Below are 25,558 nucleotides of genomic sequence, written 5' to 3' on the forward strand. Positions count from 1 at the left end.
ATGCAATGCAAATTGCCTTTGCCAGAAGAGGAAACAACCCCACGGCTCCAGGCCACCTACACCAGCTTTCCACAACTTCATCTGCAGTCCGTGCTCTGAGCTGTCACGGCACAGGTAAGATGTTGAAATGAATGTTCTCCCCAGACCACATGGGTCAATTATTTTAGACGGTCCCTGAGTAGCAGCGATGTTTTTCTGAGCATCCCAAGTTTCTTACCCAACCCCAGCTTTTCCTTAGCTGCTAAGGTTCCAGCAAAAATCTCTGCAGGGCTGTGTGGTGGGTCATCTGGATGTGGTAGGATTTTCACTGGCACCTTTACCTAAAAGGGGTTCTAAAGGATCTTTACACTTGGACGAGACACCAAAAGGAGCATGGAGAGGCTCTCTGGAAATAACGGTTTAGTGACACCTTTAACAGTTGTGTTATCTGCGTTTCCCCTTTCCTGCCCGTGCTGGGTTCGGTCCCACCGCTGGCTGCAGGGTGAGAAATTGGAGGTCTGGGAGGACACAGGTGCGAGCTGGGCTGGGGCTTGCAGACAGGCTGCTCATTCATGCGGGTTTTATTAAGAAGGGAAGGCAAAACCCTAATTAGTTCAGTGAGTGAGATGCCCTGTGATCAGATACAAGGTGAATGGTAAAGGAATGACTTACCTTTGCTGTTGCAGGCACCTGGCTTTTGTTCATTAGAGGGATGTTAAACACTGCAAACGTGTCGATTTGTTTGGGGTGGGAATATGTTTGGATTGAGGGGGAAATAATGTTTGATACTAGCAACTGATACGAGAGCCTGTACACGCGAGCACCCCTAGCCTTCGCAGGGATGAGCAGACCCCGTGTCTCGTGTCCCTCGTGTCCTCCCAAAAGCTATTTTTCACACCTCTTGAGATACCCCTTGAATGAGGCTTTCCTCCAGAGCCTCTCTCCTGCCCTCTGTTCCATCGTGGCTCAGGGGAGGATGCTCAGGTTCAGGACGAGCTCCCACTGCCTGCACAGCCCTGTCCCGCTCTCCCTGTATCCTGGGGCTCCTTTGCGTGTCAGTATTTTTATTTTTTTTTTCCGACAGGGCTATAAACAGCAACCTTCGCTTTTGGGTGGATGACATCCCAGCACCTCAGCCAGGCGTTGCCAGTAGGATGGAGCCAAGGTTTATTTCCCCAGAGGGGCAGGGCTGAGCCCCAGGAGAGTCCCTGGCAGGGTTCGTTCAGGCCCCTTTGCTCTCTCCTTTCTTTACGGTCCATCCCTTGCACAGATGTAGGTTAGCTGGCAACTCCCGATACCCCCTGACCTCTCGCCGCAGCCTGGCGTCTTTCCCTCCGGCACTTGGCGTCTCCAGACGCTCTTTCTTTCCCCTATCCTTCCACCAAAGAGCTGCTTCTCACTGGCTGCATCTTTCCAGTGAGCCTAAATAGACAGGAGCCTAATTAGAGCCAAGCAGGAGCAGTGAGTCATTAGCAGAGCCCTGTGGGAAGGCCCGGAGCAGCCGTGAGCCCAGCAGGGCGGCAGCGTGGGCAGGGGAGGGGGGCGGCGGGTGCTTGGCTGGGCGCAGAGGAGCGGCTGTGGGAGGGAAGCAGCTCCTGTTGGGGTGTGCGTGTGTAATTCCTCCAGACGGTGACCCAGGAATGGAGCAGGGGGTTACCCACCTCCCTGCACCTGCTGGGGAGCCGAGCGGCCGGGCACCCGGCACTGCTGGGCTCGCATCAGGGCAGGGGGCGTCCGTCCCTCCTACCCAGCTGGGCAGTTAGAAAACAAAAGAGCGTTTCCTGGCGGACTTTGAGGTTTTTTTCTCCTTCTTTTGTTTCTACTCATCCCTTTTAATACACGGCTCTCCCCCAGGACGGAGCAAAGCCAGTGTCCTGGGGACTGGCTGCCTGCTGGTGGCTGTAGGGACAAGGAACCCTGCTGGGGGGGACAAAGCGAGTGAGGGGAGCAGCAAAGGGCAGAATTTCAGTGTTTTCTCTGGATGGAGCTGCAGGGCTGGGGTTAGGTGTGATGCCGGGGGACTTTCTATCGGTCAGTAAATCATGTCCTGGCTGAGATTGCCAGCAGCCTTTCAAGAAGCACAAGTTGTGCCGTCCTGGCATGGCCCTGGACCGTTCCTCCAGCCTCAGCTGGGAGGGGAGGTCTTCCCAAGAGAGCCAGAACTGAAAAAAACACACATTATTTGATTCCCGAGCTCCGTGGTCCCCGGGGGCTGTCAGAAGGAATGAAAGGACACGTCAGATAGCCAGGGTGAGTCTTCTTGGGCTCTTCCCCCATCTTCACATGGAGGGGGGCTGCACAGAGGGGTCCTTGTCCGCTGTGTCTCTGAGACGCGGCCATCAGTGGTGCAGCGTGTGCTGGGGAGCGGGAAGTGAGATGTCCAGGCGCTGACAGCGTGAAAGCCAGGCTTTCTTCCACCTAATTGGATTTGCTATTCAGCTGAGAAACGCTGAATGGCCTGGGTGGGCCCTGAGCTTGGGATTTCACTGAGGAAGTCAGAACGACCCGGTAAAGTAGGTCACGCTGCTGCAAACAGGGTTGATGGCTTTGCACAACAGCCAATGATGTTAAATAAGGAGGTGGTGAGACGGAAAGAAAAGGGAGATTGTAAGGAAGGAAGAATAAATGATCTCAGCCTCTGCTGTTCACCCCCACCAGGAGCCCCTGCTGCAGGCTCCCATCCTGGGGACACCAGCAGTGCTGCCCGTACCTGGAGGGTACTGAGCTCCGGCTCTGCACTGGGGGGAGAGGGATTGGGCCCAGTTAAAATTTCCAGTTGGTGGTGGGGAGCTGGGGGCAGTGGTTTCTTAACTTCATTTGTGAGCAGCGTTTCCTGAGGGGGCAGGTTGTGAGCCTGGACCCTCTGCAGAGACTAAAACGTGTTGCGTTTATCCCAAGGGAGAAGGTGCGTGGGGAATAGGAAAACAATGTGACATGAGACATATCACAAGGAGAATGTGCAATGCCAGGGCATTAATTAATGTGCAGAAGACGACAAGCCAAGGACACGAGGCTTCAGTGCTCTGTGTAGACACGGATGAATTTGAAAGCGTGTTGGTTGACTGGAAAAAACACTCCTCCACTCCAATTATGTGTCTAAAACGCCAGAGCCAGCCTCTGGATGGATGTGGGGCTTCCTTAGACGCTGGAGGTATTAAATCACCAGCGACTCTGCTTTTAATTGACTCTGGTGACAAAGAGAGAGTAAGCTCAGATGCTAATTCCCTGTAGGGCTTCACTGCACAATAGTACTATTTCAAGGGCAGCTGGGGTCAGGCTGGGAAAATGTGTATCTAAAAACCAATAAGGCACTATAAATTTAATTTAAATGAGTCATAGGAGTATCAGCCTTTTGCATCTGAGGAGGTTCAGCATGGTCGATCCCTGGGGATGGAGGTCCCGAGACCTGAGTCTGGGAGAGGTGCAGTCCCACTAGCTGCTTGCCTGATCCCATCTCCCTGCCCTCTCCTCCCAGATGCTTTTCAGAGGGCGAGAAGCTGTTACAGAGCTGGAGAACCAAAGCGGAGAGAGCCCGCGACCGAGCCTGAAACGAGCCGTGTCCTGGCCAAGCTCTCTGGTGTCACCGGGTCCCTGCAAAACAAGGCGGAGGTAGGTGTGGGACAAGCGCCCCTTCGGTGGCCCGGGGCTGCCGGCAGCAGTTTGCTGCCATGCCTGGGTCTGAGCAAGGGCCGGATCCTTGCGAGAGCCTGCACCTCTGGGGGTCTCCGTGCCAGGCTCCTGGGCACCACATGGGGAAGATGTCCGATCTCCGACACCCCGCAGCGAGGGCTGGCTATAGCATGTGGGCATGTTTCCCGGGAGCCTGGGAACACACAGCCCCTGTAGTGCCACCAGACAAGACTCTTTCCCAAGTGCTCGCTCCCAGACAAAGCCGAGCGTGACCTGCTGAGTTGGCAAAAAAGCAAAACAAATCACGTTTACATTGCTTCCCCTGTACCTCCCGGTAAAACCCAGCCCCGCTTGGGCTGTAGCTTTATTCTGCCTGTTACATCCGTTTCCATCTCCTACTCCCCTTTTACTTTGTTGCTGCTAACCAAGAAACCTTTGTATTTTGCAGTGCATTTAATTCCATAGCAACAGGTTGCTGCTGTCACAGCAGCTGCTGATTGCTTTTGAATTGTCTTTCAGGCAAGCTCCAGAATAAATACAAAAGAGCAGGTCTTTGCATGGCTCATATCAAAGCTAGCCAGTCGCAAAGCCTCCCGAGCTGGTATTTAAAGTCCCAGAGTCCCATATAAAACCTGAATCAACAAAACTGAAAGGGATTTCATTCACACCCTCCCTTTTTCCCTCTCCTGCTCATCAAACAGTAATTTCTAGCCTGAATTGGTTTCCCAAAGGGCTCTTTAATAAGCTTTTTTCTATGGAGCTTTACACTTGTATCTGCCCAACTCACATCAGCTAATGCTGCTGCCCACCCAGCTCCCACGGGCCAGGAGACATGTTCCCAGTCTCCTTAACAGCTCAGAAATTCAGGCTCCAAATCCCCTTGAGACGGTGCGTGATACCCACAGGTGGTTTTGCTTCCCAAGCCCAACAGGCCCTGCTAGTAAGGGGAAGCAAACGTGAACGTGCAAGGTCGTGTTTTGCTGCTCTGATGCGCTCATGTTCCCAGTCCCGAGCAAAGCTGGAGCTGCTGGTCTCGTAGCAGGGGAGAACCCAGAACCTTCCCAGAGCAGGGCTGGATCAGTCCCCTGCTCCTCCAGGATGGGGAGAGATGCACACAGAGGAGAAGCGTGAACAGGAGCCCCAGCTGGAAAGCCCATCTCGCCTGTCAATGGGCCCCTTTCTTGGGAGCTGCAGCAGCCAAGTGAAGGCAAATCAGAAAAACAGAAGTATAAATTCTTCTCATTTTCCTTAGAAATTACTGGCTTTCCCTGCAGGAGTACGGCTGTGTCTAGGTTGGGCCCCCTCAACCTATTTGGCAGGTGTTAGGAGAACTTGCAAGTCTGCAATGCTAAAATCATGGCACAGTCAAGCTGAGCGAGAACAGCCATGGAGGAGGAGACACATGATGTCCTCGGGACACAAGAAGCCCCGGACTTGATTCCCAGATCTACCACTACCCTTGGACGAGGCACTTGACAATGTGCCTCAGTTTCCCAAGCGCTGAAGCAATAATAATTACAGCTGGGCTGGTTGCTTAGCAGGTTGTTTGTGAACCGCCCCGCCGAGTGCCAACCCTGTTATTATTCCTCGGCCCTGTTATTAGACCTAAATCCAACTTGCTGAAGAATGAAGACTCCTGTGAAAAACACACAAACGGTTTCCCAGATCATCATTTTTATTAAAGTTCATAAGCAGCTGAAGGAAAGAAAAAAGAAAAAAAAAAAAAAAAAAAAAAAAAGACTAGAAGATGTAAATAAACGTCATTCAGAGCATCGTGGACTGGCTGGGCACAAAGCGTGTTCTTCCCGGCAGCAATGGGCACTTGCTGCTCCAAAAAGACCTTTGTTGTTTGAAGCCGTGTCAAGGCTTTTCATCACATTGCATCATGCAGCTGGCCAGGCTACAGCTTAACCTAATCCAGGGGTGAAAGGCAAGCCCAGAGCATCTGCAGGACCAGATCTGCTGTGGAGGAAAGCGGGATGCTGGGGCAGTGCAGGACCAGTCTTGAGCAGTCGCCAGCCCTGGAAGAGGCTGGTCAGGAGCCGGACCCCTGTATCAACAGCCAAAAGCCACGTGCCTCCCTCCACAGCATGAATGAGGAGTGACTCGGGCTGACAGCTCTTGCGTGGATAAACCCAAACGCAGTTGGCAGCCGGCGTGCGTGGCTCAGCCGGGGCGGGCAGGCACCCTGCCGTCAGCAACGCTCACATCTCTCCAAGGCGAGGCCAGGGCGTGCGGTGCAGCGGGAAGGGGCAGGGGGTCCCTCCCCAGGGTGGGGGTCCCTCCCCAGCCCGCGCTGCCAGCCCTGAGGGGCTCCCCTAACCCGCCGGCTTTCCCTCCGAGGCCTCGCTCGAGGCAAGATGCCCACTTCCAAGGCGCGAGCTTTGCCCTGCTGCACCTCTGCTCGTTTACTAATTACGCCCTCACCCACGCGCTGCTCAGTGGCTGCGGGCGGCTCAGAAGAGCGGCTCGAAGCACGCAGCGGGGTTTATCTGGTGACTATCTCGGCAGCAGTGCCGGTGCCTTGGCACGCTAACAGAGCCGTCGCGCTCTTCCCAGCAGCTGCGTGCGGGGAGCTGCCCAGCCTCCGACCAAATCGCAACCGGCTGTAGTGAGGAAAGGGGGAAGAAAAAAAAAAAAGGGTAATAGAAAGGCCCGAAGTACAAAACAAAAGGCACCTGCCCTGTTTTGCTGCAGTACCCAGCGCTGCTGGCAGCTGCCCCAAGCTCCCACACTTTAATGTTTCAACAGCCTCCGCAGAGCGGCCAGAGGATGGGGAGAGCCAGGTGCTCTCAACCCGTTTTGCCTTTAAACAAAACTTCCAAATCACCCAAACAGCAGGCACTGCCAATGGTAAGTTCGCTGTGTCTAAAAAAAAATATTACTATCTCTGAACCCCCTCAAACGAGTAACAAAAAGCACCTAACGGCCCCCCCCCATGCTGTGCTTGCCGAGGGATGGAGCCTCCATCCCCCCAGTCCCGTGAGGCCACCGGTGCCCACGAGCCGTCCCCGTGCCCCTGCGCCCAGCCCGGCAGCCAGCGCTCCCGGCTCCTCGCCATCTCCACGTGGTGCCCAGCGGCAGGGCTGGGTGGCCCTGGTGCCCCCTGGCATGATGCCGGCAGTGGGGCTGGCCGTGCCTCCGACTCCTGGTGCCAGGAAGGGATGTGAAAGGCTCCTCGGAGTCCTGGGCGCGAGGACGGGAGGGAATTCGGTCACTGTGTCGGCTCCAGCAGTGAGACAGGGGACATGGATGTGACTCTGGCATCTGGGGAGGGAAAGAGAAATCTCATTAGCAAGCATGATGCTCGGCTCAGCCCGCGCAGGGGACCACCAGAAAAGGGATGGCAGCTATCGAGGTGACCCCCCACCCCGAATCCCAGAGAAGGGTGGAGGTGGAAAGCAGCTGGTTTACTTGGGGTTTGGGGTGTGCTTTGCTTTTGCAGGAGAGGGGAGAGAGCGGGCGTTCAGCTGGGGAGGGCTCAGAGCACTGGGGAGCCAGGCAGAGCTGGCCCAGAAACTTCCATGGACATGAGACAAGGGAATGAAAAGTTGAGCGAAATGAAGTTTTAGGTGGTTTGCTTTTCTTTTTTTTTTTTTTTTTTTTTTTTTTTTCCTAGGGCAGGGAGGAGGGCCCAAGAACTGGAACAGACAAAACAAAAAGACCCTTTTTCTCTTTTTCCGCAGGTTCCTCCAAAACCACCCATATGACTGACGTTTCCAAGGGGTTGATTAATCCAGTCTGAGGCCAAGCTCAGACTGCACATGTTTCCATCTGCCCAGGGTTAGGAAAAGCCTGATTTTCATTGACTTTCCTCCCCAGGCCAGCCACTCCCTTCCAACGCTGCCTGATAAACTGGCTTCAGAGACAACCAGCCGCTTGGAAAGAGCAGCAACAGCAAAAAAACTGCAGTCCCTGTTTATCCAGCCTCGCTGTTACACGCATGCAAATGGATTTCCCTAGGAGCCACCAAGAGAAACCAGCTGTGACTTTGTTCTGGCAACACAAGCGAGCTTCTAACAGGTTGCAAGCAACCAACCCAGCAGCACGCAGGTGAGCTACAGCATTTAGGAGCCGGGAGATTATGCCGGGTTATTTGTAGGCTGCCGTTCGCAGGCACGCGGGGCTTCTGCATGGGAAGATGTCTGGCTGCAAGAGGGGCTCCGTGGTCAGAGTCAGGAGTGATGCACAGCAACAAAACCCTGCAGCTTCTTGCAAGGTAAGGGCTGGCCAAGCGCTGCTCCACGTGGAAGGGAAGCCAAACCAGGCAGCAGTAAAACTGTCTTTGCAAAAGGCTCGTTGTCTAATCTGTAATTAAGGAGTCAGGAAAAGTCACTGAACAGATCCAACATTTAGTGAGACCACGGTAGCAAAAGACAGTTCCGATCCCGGCATGCTGCCTAAATCCTTGCCAAAGCTTTGGAGCCAAAGTTCAGCTTTTAGGTGCGAGAGCAGCCTCGGAAACGTGCAGCTTGGCCGCCCAGCACCCACCCAACAGCAGGCACCAGCTGTTGGAGCCACCCCACAGCCCTTGCAGGAGCCAAACCCACCAAAGGGCTCCAGTGGGAGCCACAAAATGGGCTCTGAGCATTGAAGTGAGCCCCCGGAGTGAGTGCCTGAGCCGTGCCCGGCCACCAGCCTCCGCTCCCTCCAACCCAGGCCACAAGGAGGATCCTGCAGGAGCTGAAAGGCACCGGGAGGGGAACCCCCAGCTCTGGCTGCTGAGGGGTTTGGCTCATCCCCATTCGGTGTGAGATGGGAGCTCTGACATCTCCACCACAGGGGAGCACCTGAGGCTCAGGAGGCAGCACAGAGGGACGCAGGGACCCCCCTCCCCGTTTCATTTTCCCAGGCTGGACCATACAATCTACAGCTCCCTCACCCGCAGTGACCGTCTCAACCCCCAGCTGAAGGCTCCTCTCTCTGGCCCGAGCCCATCTGTGGCTCTGCCCCACCAAAATGAAAGCGTCACACAGGATGGATAGTTTGGAGAAGCCACTTTTAATTTGGAAACAGGCAGCTTGGAGAACCTGTTCCTGGTACGGCCTAAAGTCACCTCCTAGGAGATGTAGAGTCATCCCCATCCGCTGTCACTGCCCAGGACTGCAAGAGACCACCCAGCATCATCCCCTGGGCTCCTGGCCAGGCTTTGCTTGTGTTTATAAACACGAGAACCTTCATTAGCAGAGTGCTCAGTATTTTATTTCCCCTTTGTATCAATTCAACTCCTGGACAGGAGGGAGGAGACTGGGCTTTCATGCTTCATATTGCTAATCACGCTTGATCCCTGGAATTAACTGCAGGTAATAAGCACTAAATTAATGTCACACGGCATCCTTGGCAGGGGTGCTGGGACCTCTGCCGAAAGGTGCCCCGGCTCCAGCTGGGAAGGGTGAAGGCCATGCCCTCGAGGAGACATTTCCAGCCGATCGGTTTTATGCTTGAAATGAAAAGCCTGCTTGGTGTTCCATGATCAACATTTTTCAAGGACGTATTACTTGGGTTTCAGGGCCAGTAAGAATGCAGCCTCACCAGCCTGTAGGTGAGGAGGTTGCCTTTTTTTTCACGAGTACGAAGCACCACTTCCTACTGTGCGAGTGCCCAGGCCCTTCCCCACCAGCCCAGCTTGCTCTGCTCTGAGGGCACCTGGGATGGTTCCTCCTGAGCCTTTTCCAGCTGAGGGTAGTTCCTATAGGATTCGCACTCCCAAAGCACACCAGCACCCGGGCACAGGCTGGCCAACCCGTCTTCTGGGAGCCCCTACTTGAAGAAGTCCCACAGAGACTAAAATAGGTGTTGCAGCAGAGACCTTACATGGTGGGAGCTACAAGCCAAGAAGACCCCTCAGCCAGACGATCGACAGCGTAGTTGCAGGACCCTATAGCCAGTTACCCCAGTTCCTGGGCCCAGTTTTGGCACAGAGGCAGCCAGGACAACCAAGGCAAGCACGTGGGACACGGCTGGTGCAGCATGGACAATGCAGCACATCACAGACATTCAGGTGTGGCCTTCACCCACCCATCTTGGTGCTTTATTTAAGCAGCTGTCACAGTGGTTAGGGCCATAACAATAACTTAAGTTAAAAAAAAAAATAATCTCAAGAAAAATAACATGAAGAGACATTCTGTATGGCAAGAACTCATGCATATTTTAAATCCTACTTCCAACCAAAGAGTGGAAGCGAAGCCAAAATCACGCAGTGACTTTTCACCAGTTTCATTTGCAGGTTGGCATATTACAGTTCCTAGGGTTTTTGTGTTTATGCCAGCCTCCAGATTACAGGGGGACAAAAACCACCTTCACAACCCCCACACAGCTGTTTATTAGATCGGAGCAACGCACATACAGTACGGAGGAAAAAAGGTAGGAGAGGAAAATAACATCTCTGTGACTTTGGAGACTGCTTTTTATTCAGTGGCTGAAGAACCGACTTGCACCTGAAAACGTTCCCTATTCCTATCCCCAGCAGTACGGCTGGTGTGGAGCTTTAATATTCAGATGCATCTGCCACCAGAGAAAATTAATTTTCAGCTCTAGGATAGCTCTTAATGGGAGGCCCCATTGACCGGAGCTGAAAATGATGGAGTCCTCACACTCCTTGCTGCAACATTTAATAGCGGAGTGGCAGTTAATTAGATTACTGAGCCAGTTCGACAGATGCTAGGCAACGCCTGAGGAGGAGAATTTGGAAAGGCCATTATCTTCCAGTGCTGGGAAAGCTCTCAGAGATCCCATTTTAACCCCTTCCACTCTTGCCCTGCCCTCACTGTGGTCCAACCCATGTTAAAACCAGGTGTTAACACAAATCAAAGGCCATTAATCAAAAAATAATGGGTGCTTCTTTTCCCCCTGAGAAAAGCAGGTGGTCATGTTGGGCAAACGCCTGGCAGAGGTGCCAGGAGCTCCTCCTTGGTTCCCAGTTGGCATCAAAAGAGATGCTCACTGGGAGATGCCAGTAATTTCACCCGCTGGGCGATTCCCAGGCGCACCAACCACACCGAGTGGGAAGCAGGGAAGCGAGAGGGTGTTAGAGGGTTTGGGCAGCATTCCTTCCTCCCCCTGTCAAGTGAAGTGGATTTTGATGAGCCTATGGAAGAATTTCCCTCCCCACAGTGCCCACTTTCCAAATAAAACCGTAAGCAAAGCTTGTCAATCCCGCCCCCATACGCGAGAGTTTCCCAGGTCCTTCAGCCAGCTGGGATGCACTCCCCAGCCACCAAAGCAGGGTTGTGTGTGTTGCTGGCACTGTGAAACCTGCAGACTGAGCTAGCAGAGGTGTTACAGGCTTCCTGGGAAGATGATGCTATCCAAGCGTTGCCCATGTCAGTACCTGCTTTCACAATGCAAGGTGAGAAGAGCTTTTGGCCTTTCCGGCCAGCTGCATCGCAGCACAGACTGGTGAAGACGCACAAAGCTCTGTGGAGTGAAACTGCTAACCCAAACGGCAACCAGACATCCCCCGCTGGGGAGGAGAGAGGAGGAATCAATAGCCCCGACCCTGTGGCTTTGCAACAGCACCTTCTCCGAGCAAGCAAGAACCGGAGCACCAGAATGAGACAGGACATCGTCAGTTCCCACCGACTTTCTTACTCTCACACACCCCCAAACACCGATAAACACATTCTTCTTCTGGTTACAAAACCCCTTCCCTCCCACTCAGGTCTCACACAGAAGTCTCAGAAGTTCTGATTTAACAAGCAACAGTTTGGATGTTAAATAAACACCAGGACCATCAAATACATCATGGCTTCTAAGCTTTTGCCTCTGCTACCCACTGAAATATAAATACAGCGCATAAAAAGAGATCCAGCGTTTGCCAGCATCCCAAGGGTCACTTGCCTACATATGCTTCAGCTTCAAATAAATCACCCAGATACACAACAAAGATATCGAACTACTGAGACTTTTTCCAAAGCACTTGTTACCTTCGTATCTCCCAGGACCTGCATGCAAGCGCTTTTGGAAAACTTAACCCCTCAACCGCATGGGGAGAGGATGCATTCCACGGTGACAGCGGTGAGAGCAGGCGTGGACACATCTGCCCTCCCCTACCCACCCACAGAAGGATGACGCTGGCACATCCAGCTAGCTTGGAGCACAGGGAGAGGAGCTGTGGCCTGCTTGCAACCATCCACCTCTTAAGATACCGGGAGGATCATCTGGAAACAAGAGAAACCCGGAGCTAGCGCGACTTACAACAGAGGCGATTATTCTTTTCTGGCGCCGCATCCCGCCTTTAAACGTACCCTTCTCGTAAAACGTGAGCAACCTGGAACCCGTGGCTTTGGCATGGCATGTTGCAGATGCAATTGAGGCAAGACAGCAAGTTTCAATTTAAGAGGAGAAGACCCTTACCTTATTGACCTCCTGGATACAAGCCCCCGCGCCCTGACCCTCATCATGATGGCAAGTGCTTCCAAGTGCTGACAAAAGCTGTGGGGATGAGCGAGTAAGGCACCGTTGTGATACAGTTCCACGTGTCTGATGTAGGGTCGTAGCAGTCCAGCGTTTTGCATCTCTGAGTGCCAAAGTAACCTCCCACCACGTAGAGTTTATTCCCCGAGGCCAAAGCGTGGCATGACATGCGCTTGGCTGTCATGTCCCCGATGCGCGTCCACTGGTCTGTTTCGCAGTCAAAGCGGTAGGCGGATGCTGCCGTGAACTCGGTGTCTCCTCCCATGATGAAAATCTGGCTGCCCAGGACAGCAGCTGCCGTGTAGCGCCAGGGCTGTGGGCACTCAGCTTTGATCATCCACCGATTCTCAGCTGGATCATAGCACTGGACTTTGGACGCCAAGTCTCGGTGAATGCTGGTCCCACCAAAGACAAACAGCTTGAGCCTGGCGCTCACCACCGCAGCGTTGCTCACTCCGTCTCTCAAAGGAGCCACCATCGTCCATTTGTTGGACAGGGGATCGTACTTCTCTACTTGCTTCAAGGAAACCGAAGGAGATGCAGGAAAGATTCCAGCTACTGCAGTGTGCCCGCCAACCACGTACAGGCAGTTTTCCAGTTCAGCCGAGCCATGCCCAAACCGCGCTATTAACATCGGGGCTGCTTTTGACCATTCCTCATGAACGGTGTCGTACACCCACACGTCTTTCGAGACCCCGTTCTCTGAGCCCCTGCCTCCAGTGATATACACTTTGCAGCCGATGGCACAGGCACTAAACTCCTTCCGGGGACTCGGCAGGTCTGCTTTGGGGATAATCTCCTTGGCTTTGTGATCCACTTGGTAGATCTTATCACACATGAAGGTCTGTCCTCCCAGGATCAGCAAGGTGTGCCCAGCTTTGCGAGGCCTGGCACAGGGACTGGTGACCACCCCATCATTCTGGAGGATCTTCTTCTTGCACTGAATAGCTTCATCCAAGACAAGCTTGTTCCTTTCGTCCACCATGATCAAGTCCTCACAAGCCAAGGCCTCCCTGAGGCATTCAGAAGGAAGCAAGGCCAGACGAACATTCCTCAGAAGTTCTGGGAGATAAGCTTTCCGCTCATCCAGATCGTATTTCACCCACTGGATGACAGCCTTAAAGACCTTTTCTTCATCCTCGATTTCCAGCTCATCGCTGGAAATGAGGTCCAGCAGAGTGTCCTTGGAAAGGTTGTTGAAGTCCTCACTCTTGTGAACAGTCTCAAAGTTGACCAGGCACATCCTCCAGGAGAGTTCATAGAGCCGCCGGCACTGATGGGCATCCGAGAGCAGCATCATGCCCAGGCAGTTGGAAGGGTAGAGGTTCTTCTCCAGGAACTCGGCCGCCGCGTCTCGGACATCGTGGAACTGCAGCATGTCTCCAGCCTCCAGGAGGGACTCGGCATTCTCCTCATTGATGATGATCCGAGAGGAATAAGCAAAGTCCAGCAGTAGCTCCAGCACCTCTGGGTGGAGGCTGTCATGGAAGTTCACCTCATCATCCAGGCTCTCCCGGAGGCCATTGCTAAACATGGCTTCGAAGTATCTGCTGGAGGCAGCCAGCACTGCCCGATGACACGGGAACGACCTGTTTCCTGCCCAAAGGGTGACATCGGTGAACATGCAGTGCTTCCGCAGGGTGTTCAGATGGGACAAGACGCAGTCCGGGTGGGAAGCTTTGTGAAAAAGCAAGATGTTCATGGAGCCGGTGCTAGTCCGGGATTTACGGTTCTCGTGGACGCTGACTGACATGATGACAGAGCTCCTGCCTGCAAAGAAACAAAGAGAAGAAACGTTATTCTCTTGTCATTACTGACGTAAGGCACGGAGAATATATGCATTTGCTATGCAACACTGGTAGACTGTCAATGGACCTCAGACATGGAGCACCAGCTGACCCTCCTGCTCTGCGGGTGCTCCTGCACCCTGGCTTGCAGAGCCCGTGCCTCCTGCACCCCCACACCCTCCAAAAATTTAGCTGAGGCTGAGCAGGGTGGGAAGGCAGAGCCGGGTGAAGGGGGAAATTCTGCACTTTGGTTTCAGCAACAGAGCAACAAAGTGAAGCAATCAAAACCCAAACTTGATGGTAAATTGTCTCAACAGCCCCTGGAGGGTATTGGCAAACCGCAGAAGAGTTGCTTTTCCTTAGAAAACAGCATTAAGAGAGCACTCTATCCAGGAGAAAGGGCATCGGTCTGCTCTTGGCTCAGCAGAAGTCAAGTTTGGCTTCTGATTTTAATGAAGATTACTGCAGGTTTAGGAAAGGCAATCGCTACAGGTTTTATTTATAGAATATTTAGCTACACGCACAAGCCAAAAGTTTTGAACAAATTTTACCAAACCCTTTCATTGTAGTTTTTGTTGGTAAAACTCACCAGACACTTCATGTGACTCAAACATTTCGCAGGACAGATTGACATCAGAGAATAAGACAACAGAGACAGCTAAATCATGCTTTTTAACAGACGGGCAGAAGCAAACACAAGGCTTTTATTAGCTACTATTTCATTTAAGTGCTACCTGATACCTAACCTTGCCTGTAGAAGAAAAAACCCTTTGGACCAATCAAATTAATACTACTTAGATGATAAAATCCAAGTAATTTACTCCAAAATATTTTAGCCAGCTCTATTTTGTTCCCCATTTAACTAAAGCAGACACAGTCCTCTTACAGCAGAAAGTCAGTACTGAACTTAGTAGCACAACTGTCTTAAGGTTTGAAAAATCAGTCCAAAAGAAAAAAAAAAACAAAAAACCCACCAAAAAACAGGGTCAGCCTGCTGTGCCTCTGCTCCAGGCCCCCGTGACAGCGGACACAGCAAAGCCATCACAGGCACGACACTAGATGTGTTTCTCAGTAAAAGAGACTCTTCCTGGCTAAAAGTAGAGTTTGCAGGTGGCCAGCTCACTAAATGGGCTAAAAATGGGGCATGTCAGAACTTGGGGTGGTGGGTGGTGTCTGAATTGTCCCAGGAGCGTTTCATCTCTCAGGGCAGGCAGGACCCTGTTGGGATGCCCAGGAGCATCAGGGGCTGCCACCTTCAGCTCAGCTTCCCTGCCAACACAGGGCAGCCACCGGGAACAGCTACAGCCTGGGGAAAGTGGGCCTAATTCCCAGGAAAAAGGGGTTGCTTGAGAAACTGTGTCCAGCTCTGCTACATCTCCTCTCTCACCCCACACTATTTTTCTATCCCTTTTCTACCCTGCCTTCCCCAAAACACTGCACTTTTGCTTTGCAGGCTGCAAACACCGGGGCTAAAATTCCACGGCATGCCCCTCCACCCACCTAACTGTTTAGAAATCAGTAATTAGCCGCACAGATCTAGCTGGGGAAGGGTTTTTAGTTGGGTTCTTCTTGTTGTTGTTTTTCAGTTGGTTTTTTAACTTGCATTTTGCAGCCCGAGGTTTCCCAAGGGTCTTTTCTCCCCTGCAAGCACAAGGTCTACAGATCAGCCCTGTCCCCCCGGCCAGCCGGAGCTGGCTGCACTCAGGGTCCCGGGGGGAAGCCACGGAATGCCAAGAACGGACACGGTGCTCCCAGACTGCTGGCAGGTCACAGCCTTGACCTGGCCGAGACCTGGAGCCGCACAAGCCTCCCACGCTCCACGGGTGGATGACCTCAAGCGGAGGTGGATGGCCAGATAAGCTGCCTGACTCACGCTCTGCCCGTGCATTTCCTACCCCCTGCTTCTCCAGCACCTCCAAGAGTCCAAATCCGACAAATAGTTGTGGGCACATCCCTCCTTCTGCACCCGCTGCCGTGAATTATTGAGGTTGGTCTTCCTGAGGCCTCACTCCCTCCTCAGGGCTGTGTCACAGTCCGAGGAAAAGGCCTCTCTGTGCAGAAACGATAGCTTGCCCGAGCAGCCACAACTTCTGCTTGGTCTCTGAACCAGGCAGGAGCACTGACACGGATATTCGGGTTGGATATGTGCATGCTCATCGCCAAAATCCCTGCAGCCCGCGGCTGAGGCCGCCGAGCTCATTCCCCTTGTGATGAGGCTGCGCAGAATCCAGGCTCCAAAACAGGAAGGAAAACGCCATTACGGAGCAGCACTTTGAAGTGCATCTGAGGGAAATGGTTTCTAACATCTGCATCCAGTGCAGGGACAAGACTAATTTAAGAGGTGATATGGATTTCTGTGTCAAAGCTCTGTAACGCAGAAGCAAGGAATACAAATGAAACATTTATGAGTCTGCTAAAAGCTATTGATTTAGGTTCCTGTTCCTACAACCTCAGAAACCACCTGCCATTGCTATTGCTTTCTTTGCCTGCAGATCCGGTCAGCTGTCCAGTGTTAACCTTTGATCTGCTTATGCACAAAGTGTTAAGGCAATTTATATAGGACAGCTATCGAAACAAACAAAAAGATTGCAGGAAGGCAGCATCATTTTTTCTGACACTAAGATTAGCGAAGCCACTGCTCAGCGTGGAAGGAGCAGGTCATTTAGAAATTAAAAATATCTATATAAAAGCTGCAGCAGAGCCACTTTGTATATATATACAGACACATATATGTACACACACATACATATATATAAAAAAACCTCAGGCTTCTAACATCAAACATCTTGCCCAGGGCACTGGGTAACCCAATAATATTTCTATCCAACGGGTATTGAACAGCATCCAGGGAATAAATGGGCAGGTTCCAGTCCAGTCCCCAGTAGCACTGCTCTTCATATCGCCTTGTCCCACTACAGGCACCAACTGATCCCCCGGTACAGCTGCAAGCCTGAGCGCTAAATGGGCCACAGCCACAGCCCCTTTACTTGGCTCCTCCTGGGGCCAGGTTATGACACTAATGTCACCGGTCACAGATCAGCAGGGCTAGACAGACTATTAAACTGAAACTAAAGCAGCCTCTGAACTCCCGTGTCAGCCATCTCACCAGCAAGTTTCGCCTGCGGTTTTCAGCAACTTCCAAACACCTTGTTTTGAGGGCTTCTTGCATGCCTGCTATAGGTGGGCACAAGCAGAGAAGTGGCAGGTATTAATTCTTCCCCTCACAAACACGCCCCGCTGCATCTCTCAGTCTACCAGAGAACTTGGCACCATCCCACCCATATCAGATAAACAGAAACTGCAGGCAGCAGCTATTTCATCTGATGGGTTTCTTCCAAAAAGTAACAGCCTTATAAACCTCAGAAGCCTGTAACTCAAAGGACCTTCTACATTTTTCATGATGTGCACATGTGTGCTCCAATTTAAGCAATATTTAACTGCAGCGATGAACAGGCTGGACCCGTGACATGTGCTTTTATAGGAACTTCTCTGAAGCAGATGCATGCAGAGCAGAATTTGGCCCCCACCACATCCCTCGTTTGCCTTACCCAGCTACTGAGCTAAAGAGAAAAAACAGAACTGCTCAGAGTGAGGAATATTTTGCACAAAGAAAGCTGTCAGTGGCCCCTGCCAAGCTCCCACCTGCTCTATGAGAACTCAGGGGGTTATCGGAGCTCCCAGCGACATCCTCTATCATGCAGAAAGTTATCACCAGAACAGACGTGTCAACGTGAACAGCAGAAGGCATGACCTGAACAAACTGGATCTTGGATTTCTCCATGCTGAATTTATTTTTTTTCCTTCGAAAGGCAGTTATTGAAAAAATAAATGTCTACTGCATAGCCTTTTAGAAGGATCTTACTGCATGAGGCAGACGATAACCCTTCTTCCATATGGATGAGGGCAGAGGGGCACCAGCTTTTTGACAGATACCCAACGCCGTGTGCTGGCTCCGGTATTCCCCTGGCTGTCTGCAGCCGTTGTACAGCAGGTATAGGAAAGGCAGGGTTTTTTTCCAGCAGAGCACGATAAGGGCGCTTTGGAAATCCTTCCCCTCACCCACGCAGGGCAGACAGCAACCCCGAAGGAGGGTAGGAGTTGGCTCAGGGAGAAAAGACCCCTTGAATCTCAGCTCATGACCAAAACAGCCCAGCGGTCTCTCTGGACAGGACAAAGCTGGCAAACAGAACAAGGGGAAAAAAACAAGACCACAGGGCTGGCCGAACTCCGCACCCGAACAACAGCCCCAGTGCTCCCGCCCGAGCGCCTCTTGCCCCCTACAAACCATGCCCCAGCAAAACACTGTCCCTGCCAGGCCGGTGTGTCACCATGCTGGAGCCCTGCTGGTACAGGGCACGTAGGAGAAACACTCCATCACCTCTTGAAAAATCCAAGCGGCACTTAGAAATCAGCTACTTGGAAGCTGTATCAGGCCCTGGTCCCCAGTCACAAGAGCTACAAACGAGAGGAGGGCTCGGAAGGACGATTGATACATGGCCTATATTTAGCTAGGCGAGGGGTTCCCCCCTCCACCTTAAACCAGCGGGCTGTCCACACATCTCCAGTCGCATTTGCTATCTGCAGGGAGTTGCCAGCTGCAACGCCGCTGCTTTTCAAGAGGACAGTATCCGACAGCAAATACGACGTTCCCCAGTGGGACTTCAGGGGATCAAGAATCACTTCTGCTTAGAGGGCAAAACTACAGGATTTATAAGCGTTCTCCCAAGACCGTGAAGGTTGGCTAAACACCGACAAAGAGCCCAAATCCCATGAACCAGAGCTGGCACTTTCTGTTCGCCCATCAGACTTCCAGAGAAGCAGCGAGCACGACACGTTCCGTTTTGCCCCACTCAACCATGAACTATGTAAAGCTGTAAATAAGTAAATAAATAAGCAGTAAGGTTCCCCGCTGGCTTAGCTCAGAAGACCTGGAAGAAGCTGCTCGCGCCACGGCAGAGATGCATTGCCAAGCAGTCAGCCATACAGGCCCTCCACGTATGGACTGCACTACAACCTATAGCTGGCTCCTTCCAAACCAGAGCAGACCCGCCTCGAGCAGCCAGCGATGGCTGCTTTTGCAGGGAGGCAGGCGTAAAGGTTCGTTTTTATTTTCTCTCTAATTTCACAATACCAACCCTCTGGGGTGAAATGCTGTCTTGAATTCAGCCAAAGTTCACCTTCCCCCTAGAAGCGGCAGGATAAATTCTCTACCCATTAGTAGCATGACTGCTCCTCATCCCAAATGTCTGTACCTTTCCAACGCCTTTCACGGACTCCACCACCTGGTGCTTAGGCCAGCAGCATCATCCCAGGGCAAAGTTACTGGTATAGAACAGATTTCCCCCTTTTTACTGTACAGAGTAGCAAACTAGAAATCTAAAGTCACCTATTGCGTTGCCTTCACGAAGGTGAGCTCCTTGCAAAGCCACTTAGAGGAGAAAAAGCAGTGTGGCAACACACTGGTCAAACACAGAACCCAGATACAGCTGCACTTCAGATGCAATTTTCCGGCATTGGAGACCGTCAAAAGATTGAAGAAGGGGGATCTATTACATGCAGGCATTCACGTGCTCACAGACACTGCTCGAGCTTCAAAAGCAGAAAAAAACCAACAGAAAACAGGAAAAGATGACGGGGGAGGGAGACGGAAAAGCAAGAAATGGGAAGGAACACATTTTTTTCAGATGATGTTCGTGTCCTTGCATAACACAGCAGACTATCAGGTACACAACTTGGAACTGCTTGAAATGCTCGACACTAATAATGCCCTTCTGTAAAGAGTGCTTGAGATGAAAGGAATTAAAATAGCACCTGGCATTTGGTGCAGCACTGCACTTGCCGAGCGTGGAGCCTGGGCTGCTGCCAGGTGGGCAGCAAAGGACCTTCCCCACACCATCTCCCAGGCACGCTGCCTGCTCTGTCCATGCTCCTGCGTGCCTGGATGCAGACTTTGCTCCCTAACAAATCAGGTCATTGCCAGCAATCCCGGTGAATTCAGTGGTTTTCCCATGTCAGCCAAATCTGTTCTTGTTTTCTTCAGGATGACTAACGCAGCAAAGATGCAACTGTGATTTTGCATGCTGGAATTCCAGCAACGCAACTGCAGTGAATCAGAGGGTATCTCTGTTGCAGAGCTGGATTTGGCCTTCCTGACAAACTCTTGTTTCATCACATTTTCACACAGGCAAGCAAAGGAAAGACCACTGACTCCATCCCCCCAGCACAGAATTTCTGATCCTGCCCCAGCCTTTGAGAATGGAAGGCATCGTTATCATTTCTTCTCGATTCTCACTTTCTAGCCTAGCCTGTATATCCTAGACAGAAAACAGAGAGACCATGTGAAAGGCTCCTTCTGTTTGCTCAGACAGAAACTGGGAGGTTTTCCAAGCCCAATTCTGTAGGCTCCAGGAGATCATTGTCTAGAGAAGGTCCGGGCACATATCTGAACATCAACATGCTCAGTAAAGCAAAGCTGCACTCAGAAACTTGGTCTGTCCATCACTGCTTCGTACCCCATTCTCACCAGTACCCACCATTCCTCCCTTTAAACCCGTGCTCCACTCTGAGCCCAAAGCCACCACAAGAATCTACTGAATGCCACTTACTACAGAGAACAAAAGCAGTATTGCCAAGCTGTACCAATTAGTGAGGTTCTTGTTCTATCTTGCAAAAGCACTGGTAAAAGGGGCAGTAGTGCCTCAAATCTGTAAGACATGAACTAATCTGAGCCAAAGGCGACCATGTTCCAACCAAAATAAAAATACCCGTAGGAAATCCGCTTTGCATGCAATACATGCAGTTTTATTTGCAAATCAGATGTTGGACTTGCTACTTAGCAACTGAGATCTTCCATAAAGCTTCTTGAGCTACCTGTGAGGCAATCAAATAAAGTTCACATTCACCACTAAGCACACTGGCTTTGCAGTTCCTGGGAATACCACACCCTCCTACAACCACCATCCAAATGGGGATAAATAATGCTTTTAGCCACAGTCCAGGCTCCAGACAATAGCTTTTCATTGCTACGCCTTAACCCCAGTGGATCTTTTCAGAGCCCATGATTCGTTTCAGAGGCTGCTGTGGGGTTTTCTCCTCCCCCCCAGCCCTCTGGCTCCACTACTGAATAAATCCCATTCTGCCAGATCAATCACAGTCGCTTTGCAAAATGAATGGGGGGCTGCAGAGGAAGCATGCAGTCCGGTCGCCCAAATTATGCTCAAAAAGGCTCCAGAATGGAAACAATCTACTTCATCCCAGTATCGACCCCAGCCCCATCTGGGCAGGATAAAGTCCTTTTCAAGCAAGCCAACTTGCTAACGTGCTGCGAAGGCAAAAGGCCTTTGGTACTTCAAATATAGAGGAGCGGAACCACATGCCACTTCCCAGGGAGAGTTTAGAAGATGAGATGTGGTATACATCAAATTAATGCCAGAATAACCACCGCAAGCTGCTGACTCCAGAAAGCACATTCAGATCCTCCCACTCTCTGTGGGCTGTGCCCGGCTCCCTGCGCTGAGGCTGCCAGAGCTGGTGGCTCCAACGGTCAGGCTAACCAGAAGCCCTGCAACAGACGCTGGTACCAAACGGGTCTGTCTGCCCGCTGTCACGGCAGGATTTCAGTTTTGTGCCTGGGGTTTTGCTTCGTCTTCCCCATGCCCCTACCAGGCAGAAGATCTCGGTGCAACTGCCAGGTTCGATCTGCAGGGGCTCGTTTGCAATTCTGGCCAGCCTTCAGAGCCTTGGAGGTGGGGGGCCCTCATGCCTCCTAAACGGATTAGCCCCGCACGTGGCTGGGCATGGAAGACAGCCATTCCCAACTAGACTGCAAAGCACTGACAGGTATTGAAGGGTCTGGGGCTGCAAGACAGAGCACTGCTCATTGCCCTCTGGCTCCGGACAGAAAGAACAAATGTGACACCCATCTCTGCTTTTTTCATTTCAGTACTAACAGCATCAAACCACACGCTCAGCCTGCAAGTTCTGGACCAGCATGGGAGCGCTGCTGCAGCCGAGGCTATCCTGGGCATCTGTGGACACATTGCAAAACAAACCAGAGTGATTGCCAGTGTGCTACAGTAATAAATTTGCCTTGCCACAATCTGACAGGCTGTCATAGAAAACTGGAAGTCTTTGCAAAGTCTAATGGTCAGCAAGCAGACGGTGGTTGTGGGACATGCAGCGTTCCCAGGCTTGAGAGATGCGGGGAAGACAGAGCAGCCTGTACTGGCTGGAGTGATACTAATAGTCTCTGTGGGGATATAAAGTTGATAAGAAAAGACAGACCGATGCGAGGGTGGTTAAACGTCAGGCCAGGGGGCTTGGGGCAGTTTGTTACAGCTAAATGCTTCCTGGCCAGCATTCTTGCAGCCACTGTTTTAAGCAATGCCAGCGACGTCCTCTGCAATTCAATTACAGTCTATAAAAGAGGGGAGGAAATCTACTCCTCAGCTCGAGTGCTGACACTGCTTCTTCAAACCTGCCCCTTCCACAATCCCCGAGCGTCAGCCGACACCGCGGACACCCCGGGCCAGCTCTGCCCGTCCTGCTCCACCTACTCATGCCCAAGGCCAAGGCACTGCTCAACACCCTCTCTTTTGTAATGCTGCCACTTCCCTCCTCATCTCGCAACACGCTGCCCGTCTTCTTCCACCTCCACAGATGGCCGCATCCTGCCCTTCCTGTTTCACTCACCTACCTCCTATACGTTGCCTAAAACCTCCTCTGGCTGCTGAGCAGGATCTGGACTCCCGCAGGCTTTGGGGAGCGGCAGGTTACCACTGCAGGGACAAAAATGCTATCATAATTCACACGTACGTATGGACACATGGATGTGCACATACTCCGTGCTCCCACCGTGTCCAGCACTCACTCCAGCACTGGAGGGAGCATGTGATGTATCAGACACATGCTCATTTTAACACGTCTGGAGTATGTGTCATGCAGCATCTTGTCATCTGTTCCCAGGCTGTCTGCCTTCATGAATTTCATTTGCCTAGCTCCTTCAGTCGAAGGATTTTCAACTGGCCTGACCTGCTCCCCAAAAGCACACCTGAGGCACCGTCCCCACTGCCTGAGCTACCTGAACCTGCCCCCAACACAGCACGGGAGGCTACCGTGGGGCACGCCACGCAGGACTTCAGATAACAATATAATCTCAAATACTTGAGAAAATGAACAAAAAAGGGATAGGAAATTTAAGTACCTCAGTCCTGAAGCTGCTTACGGTCTCCTGTGCCCCCAGGTGCAACTGATTTGTTTCTGCAGCCGATTTCACTGTTTGTTTCACTCTCATTCATAATTTTCACTCTTGCGCCCACCTCACACCTTCCCGCTGCAGAGCAAACTTCCACCTATGCCTCCTCCCCACGTATTTTACTCAGTATGGCCTTATCACAGAGATAAACCAGAGCAGATGGTTAGGGTTAAAAGACACAAAAGAGGCAAAATGTGTTTTCAGATAAGATTTGATCTTAAGCAGCAAACAGAACAAGGAAATCAGAGAGGCCCCAGAAAGGGTCCCCTCTCACCAAGGAGTCAGACCCCTTGAGAGATGGACAGAGAAAAGAAAGCTGGGGAGATCAGGCCTGTTTTACACCTACTCAGAGGACCCAGAGCAGCAATGGATAACACAGCTGAGCTACCAGGAGCAGCTGGCCGCCACCAGAACCCCGCAGGGTGTGTTACACACATCTCGGGTTGCTCCTTAGGTAAGTTCAATAAAAACAAGTGTCACAAGACACAGGAAGGAGGGCGAAGACAAGGGAAGTTGTCAAAGTATAAAGGTTATAGAGCTGCTTGTTCTTCCAGCAGCTCTGGGTCTGTCCTGGAGAGCAACAGGTACGCTCGGATAGAGACTACAACAGTGGTGGCCCATGGCACCCTGACCAAGGAGCGACTGCAGCGGGTCGCAAGAGAAGACAGGCAGAGGTCGCCAGAAAAGAGAATAGAAACCGGTTATGAAGCCAGGGCTCGCCGTACGAAACGCACGAACCATTCAGGTGTCTGCTGCGGGAAGGCTGAGGACGGGAGATTTTGCAAGCAGAGATTTGGCTGGCCCAAGCCCCCCAGCCCAACTACAGCTGCAAGTGGATGGACGAAATAAATTAAGAAAAACCCCAAACCTACCGAATGGGCTTTTAACTTTGTTAAACGTGGAGGGGCCTGTAAGGACAGCAGGGGTGCGGAACTATTTTTTCATCCCTGCCAGCTCAGCTCAGCCATCCACCCACCCCTGCCCACCCCTGCCGGCCCGGCTCCGGGCGCTGGTGTCACTGTGCCGGCTGGGGCGGGCTTGCGAGGGACAGAGGGAGAAGGGAAAACGAAAAGGGAAAAGCAACCGCTTCACTTCCATATTCTCCAAGAGGAGTATTTAGCAGATCAATTTTTTTTTTTTTTTTTTTTTTTTTGCTTTAGAAGAGCAAAGCCCCCACCTCCCTGCCCAGCTCGCTGCCAGCCTTGCATACCAGCTGAGCCCGCCGCTTGGAGCCCGGGCATGCGGGTGCCTCCTGCCGGGGTGCCCCGCCGCCGGCCGGCAGCCCCCTGCCCTCCCCTGGCCCCCAAGCCCCGCAGAGGCCAACCCGGCCTGGCCAAGCGGGGCCGGAGCCGGCTCGGGAACGGCGCCTTCCCCCCCGCCCCAGCCCGGGAGAGTCACTCACCCGCTCGCTGCGCGCCGACAGCGCCGGGAGCCGAAGCCCCGGCCGCGCAGGGCGGAGGGAGGCGGAGGGAGGCGGCGGGCGGCCGCGGGGCGGTGCGGGGCGGTCCCGGCCCACGCGTGGGGCGATGCGCGGCGGCGGCCCGGCCCCGCGCTCCGCCTGGGCACAATGTAACCGGCGGCGGGATCCTGCCTCGCGTGGGGCTCCGGGGGCGGGGCCGGCCGCGGCCGCGGCCACTCAGGGCGCGCCCAGAACGTGACGCGCCCCGCCGGCTCGGCCCCCTGCGGAGCGGCGCATGGGAGGGGGCGGGCGCAGGCGGAGAGTAGCGGCCAATAGCAGGACAGGAAGGCGGCTTGGGGGCGGGACGAGGGTGGCCCGGAACTCCCCAGGTCCTAAAGCCCGCCTTCCGTTGTGTCGGCCTGCGGAGCAGCTCCGCCGGGGTGTTGCAGCCCCCACGCCGGCGGGCTGGGGATTTCCCGGCGGGTTTGCGGGGTGCCTTTGTGAGGCCACCCGTGGCATCCCCGCGGCAGAAACCCTTCCCCTCCGACCCTGGCCCTTGCACCGGTCAGAGCTCAACTGCTCGCGGTGCTCCCGAGGCAGGACTCGGTGCTCTGAGCCCCCCACGTCCAGCAGGAGCGCGGTGTGTTGTCCCTGCTGTCACCCACCCACCCTCAGCCCCAGCCTGCAGCAGGACGGCCCGAGCCAGCCAAGCGCTGCTCGGATTCAGGCTGATTCCTGAAATCTCTGGCTTCATCTCAGCAAAACTTCAGCACGTGGAGGACGTGAAGGTCGACAGAGTCCCGCAGGGTCCCCACACCTGCAAGGATTTGCAGGGAGCTTGGGATCGGGTGGGAGACCGGCCCTACACCCTATACTCGGTCACAAGTAATGGGGTTCAAGTGAAAAACCAACAGTTCCGTTGTCTGTCTCCCCACGTTAACAGCTGGATGGAGATACCCAGGTCCAAAGTGTACTAAACCTTCTGCACACCCAGGGACGGGCTATTTAAGGCCTCCTCCTTCCCACCTATAGCCCAGGAAATCTCTTTAAGTTTCCCACTGGAGTAACCGCCGCTGCTTGGTTTTGCTCGGCAGC

The 25,558-nt window shown here is 52.9% G+C and overlaps 1 protein-coding gene and 1 long non-coding RNA gene across 5 annotated transcripts; one reads left to right on the top strand and one right to left on the bottom strand.

Moving 5' to 3' along the window:
* The first annotated feature begins 1,534 nt into the window (after positions 1–1,534).
* Positions 1,535–7,475, top strand: LOC114015218 (uncharacterized). The gene is made up of 3 exons (XR_003559018.2): positions 1,535–2,229; positions 3,455–3,588; positions 7,296–7,475. It is a non-coding gene; the product is annotated as an uncharacterized LOC114015218 (long non-coding RNA).
* KLHL25 (kelch like family member 25) lies at positions 5,267–24,639 on the bottom strand. 4 transcript variants are annotated; one of them, XM_055717259.1, is made up of 3 exons: positions 24,467–24,639; positions 11,965–13,794; positions 5,267–6,876 (listed from the first exon to the last, which is right to left on the bottom strand). In XM_055717259.1, the coding sequence occupies exon 2, from the start codon at positions 13,775–13,777 to the stop codon at positions 12,008–12,010; it is 1,770 nt and encodes a 589-aa protein (XP_055573234.1). In that variant the 5' UTR covers positions 13,778–13,794; positions 24,467–24,639; the 3' UTR covers positions 5,267–6,876; positions 11,965–12,007. The 4 variants fall into 4 exon arrangements, with proteins under 4 accessions (XP_055573234.1, XP_055573233.1, XP_055573236.1 ...); XM_055717258.1 differs by having other exon boundaries at positions 11,965–13,790; positions 24,463–24,639; XM_055717261.1 differs by lacking the exon at positions 24,467–24,639 and adding an exon at positions 19,198–19,470.
* Between the last annotated feature and the right edge of the window lie 919 nt (positions 24,640–25,558).

Source organism: Falco cherrug, chromosome 7 (genome assembly GCF_023634085.1).
Source record: "Falco cherrug isolate bFalChe1 chromosome 7, bFalChe1.pri, whole genome shotgun sequence".
NCBI lineage: Eukaryota > Metazoa > Chordata > Aves > Falconiformes > Falconidae > Falco > Falco cherrug.

Bases quoted from the DNA above. Each gene is read 5' to 3' on its own strand.
- KLHL25 (XM_055717259.1), bottom strand. From the start codon at position 13,777: ATGTCAGTCAGCGTCCACGAGAACCGTAAATCCCGGACTAGCACCGGC.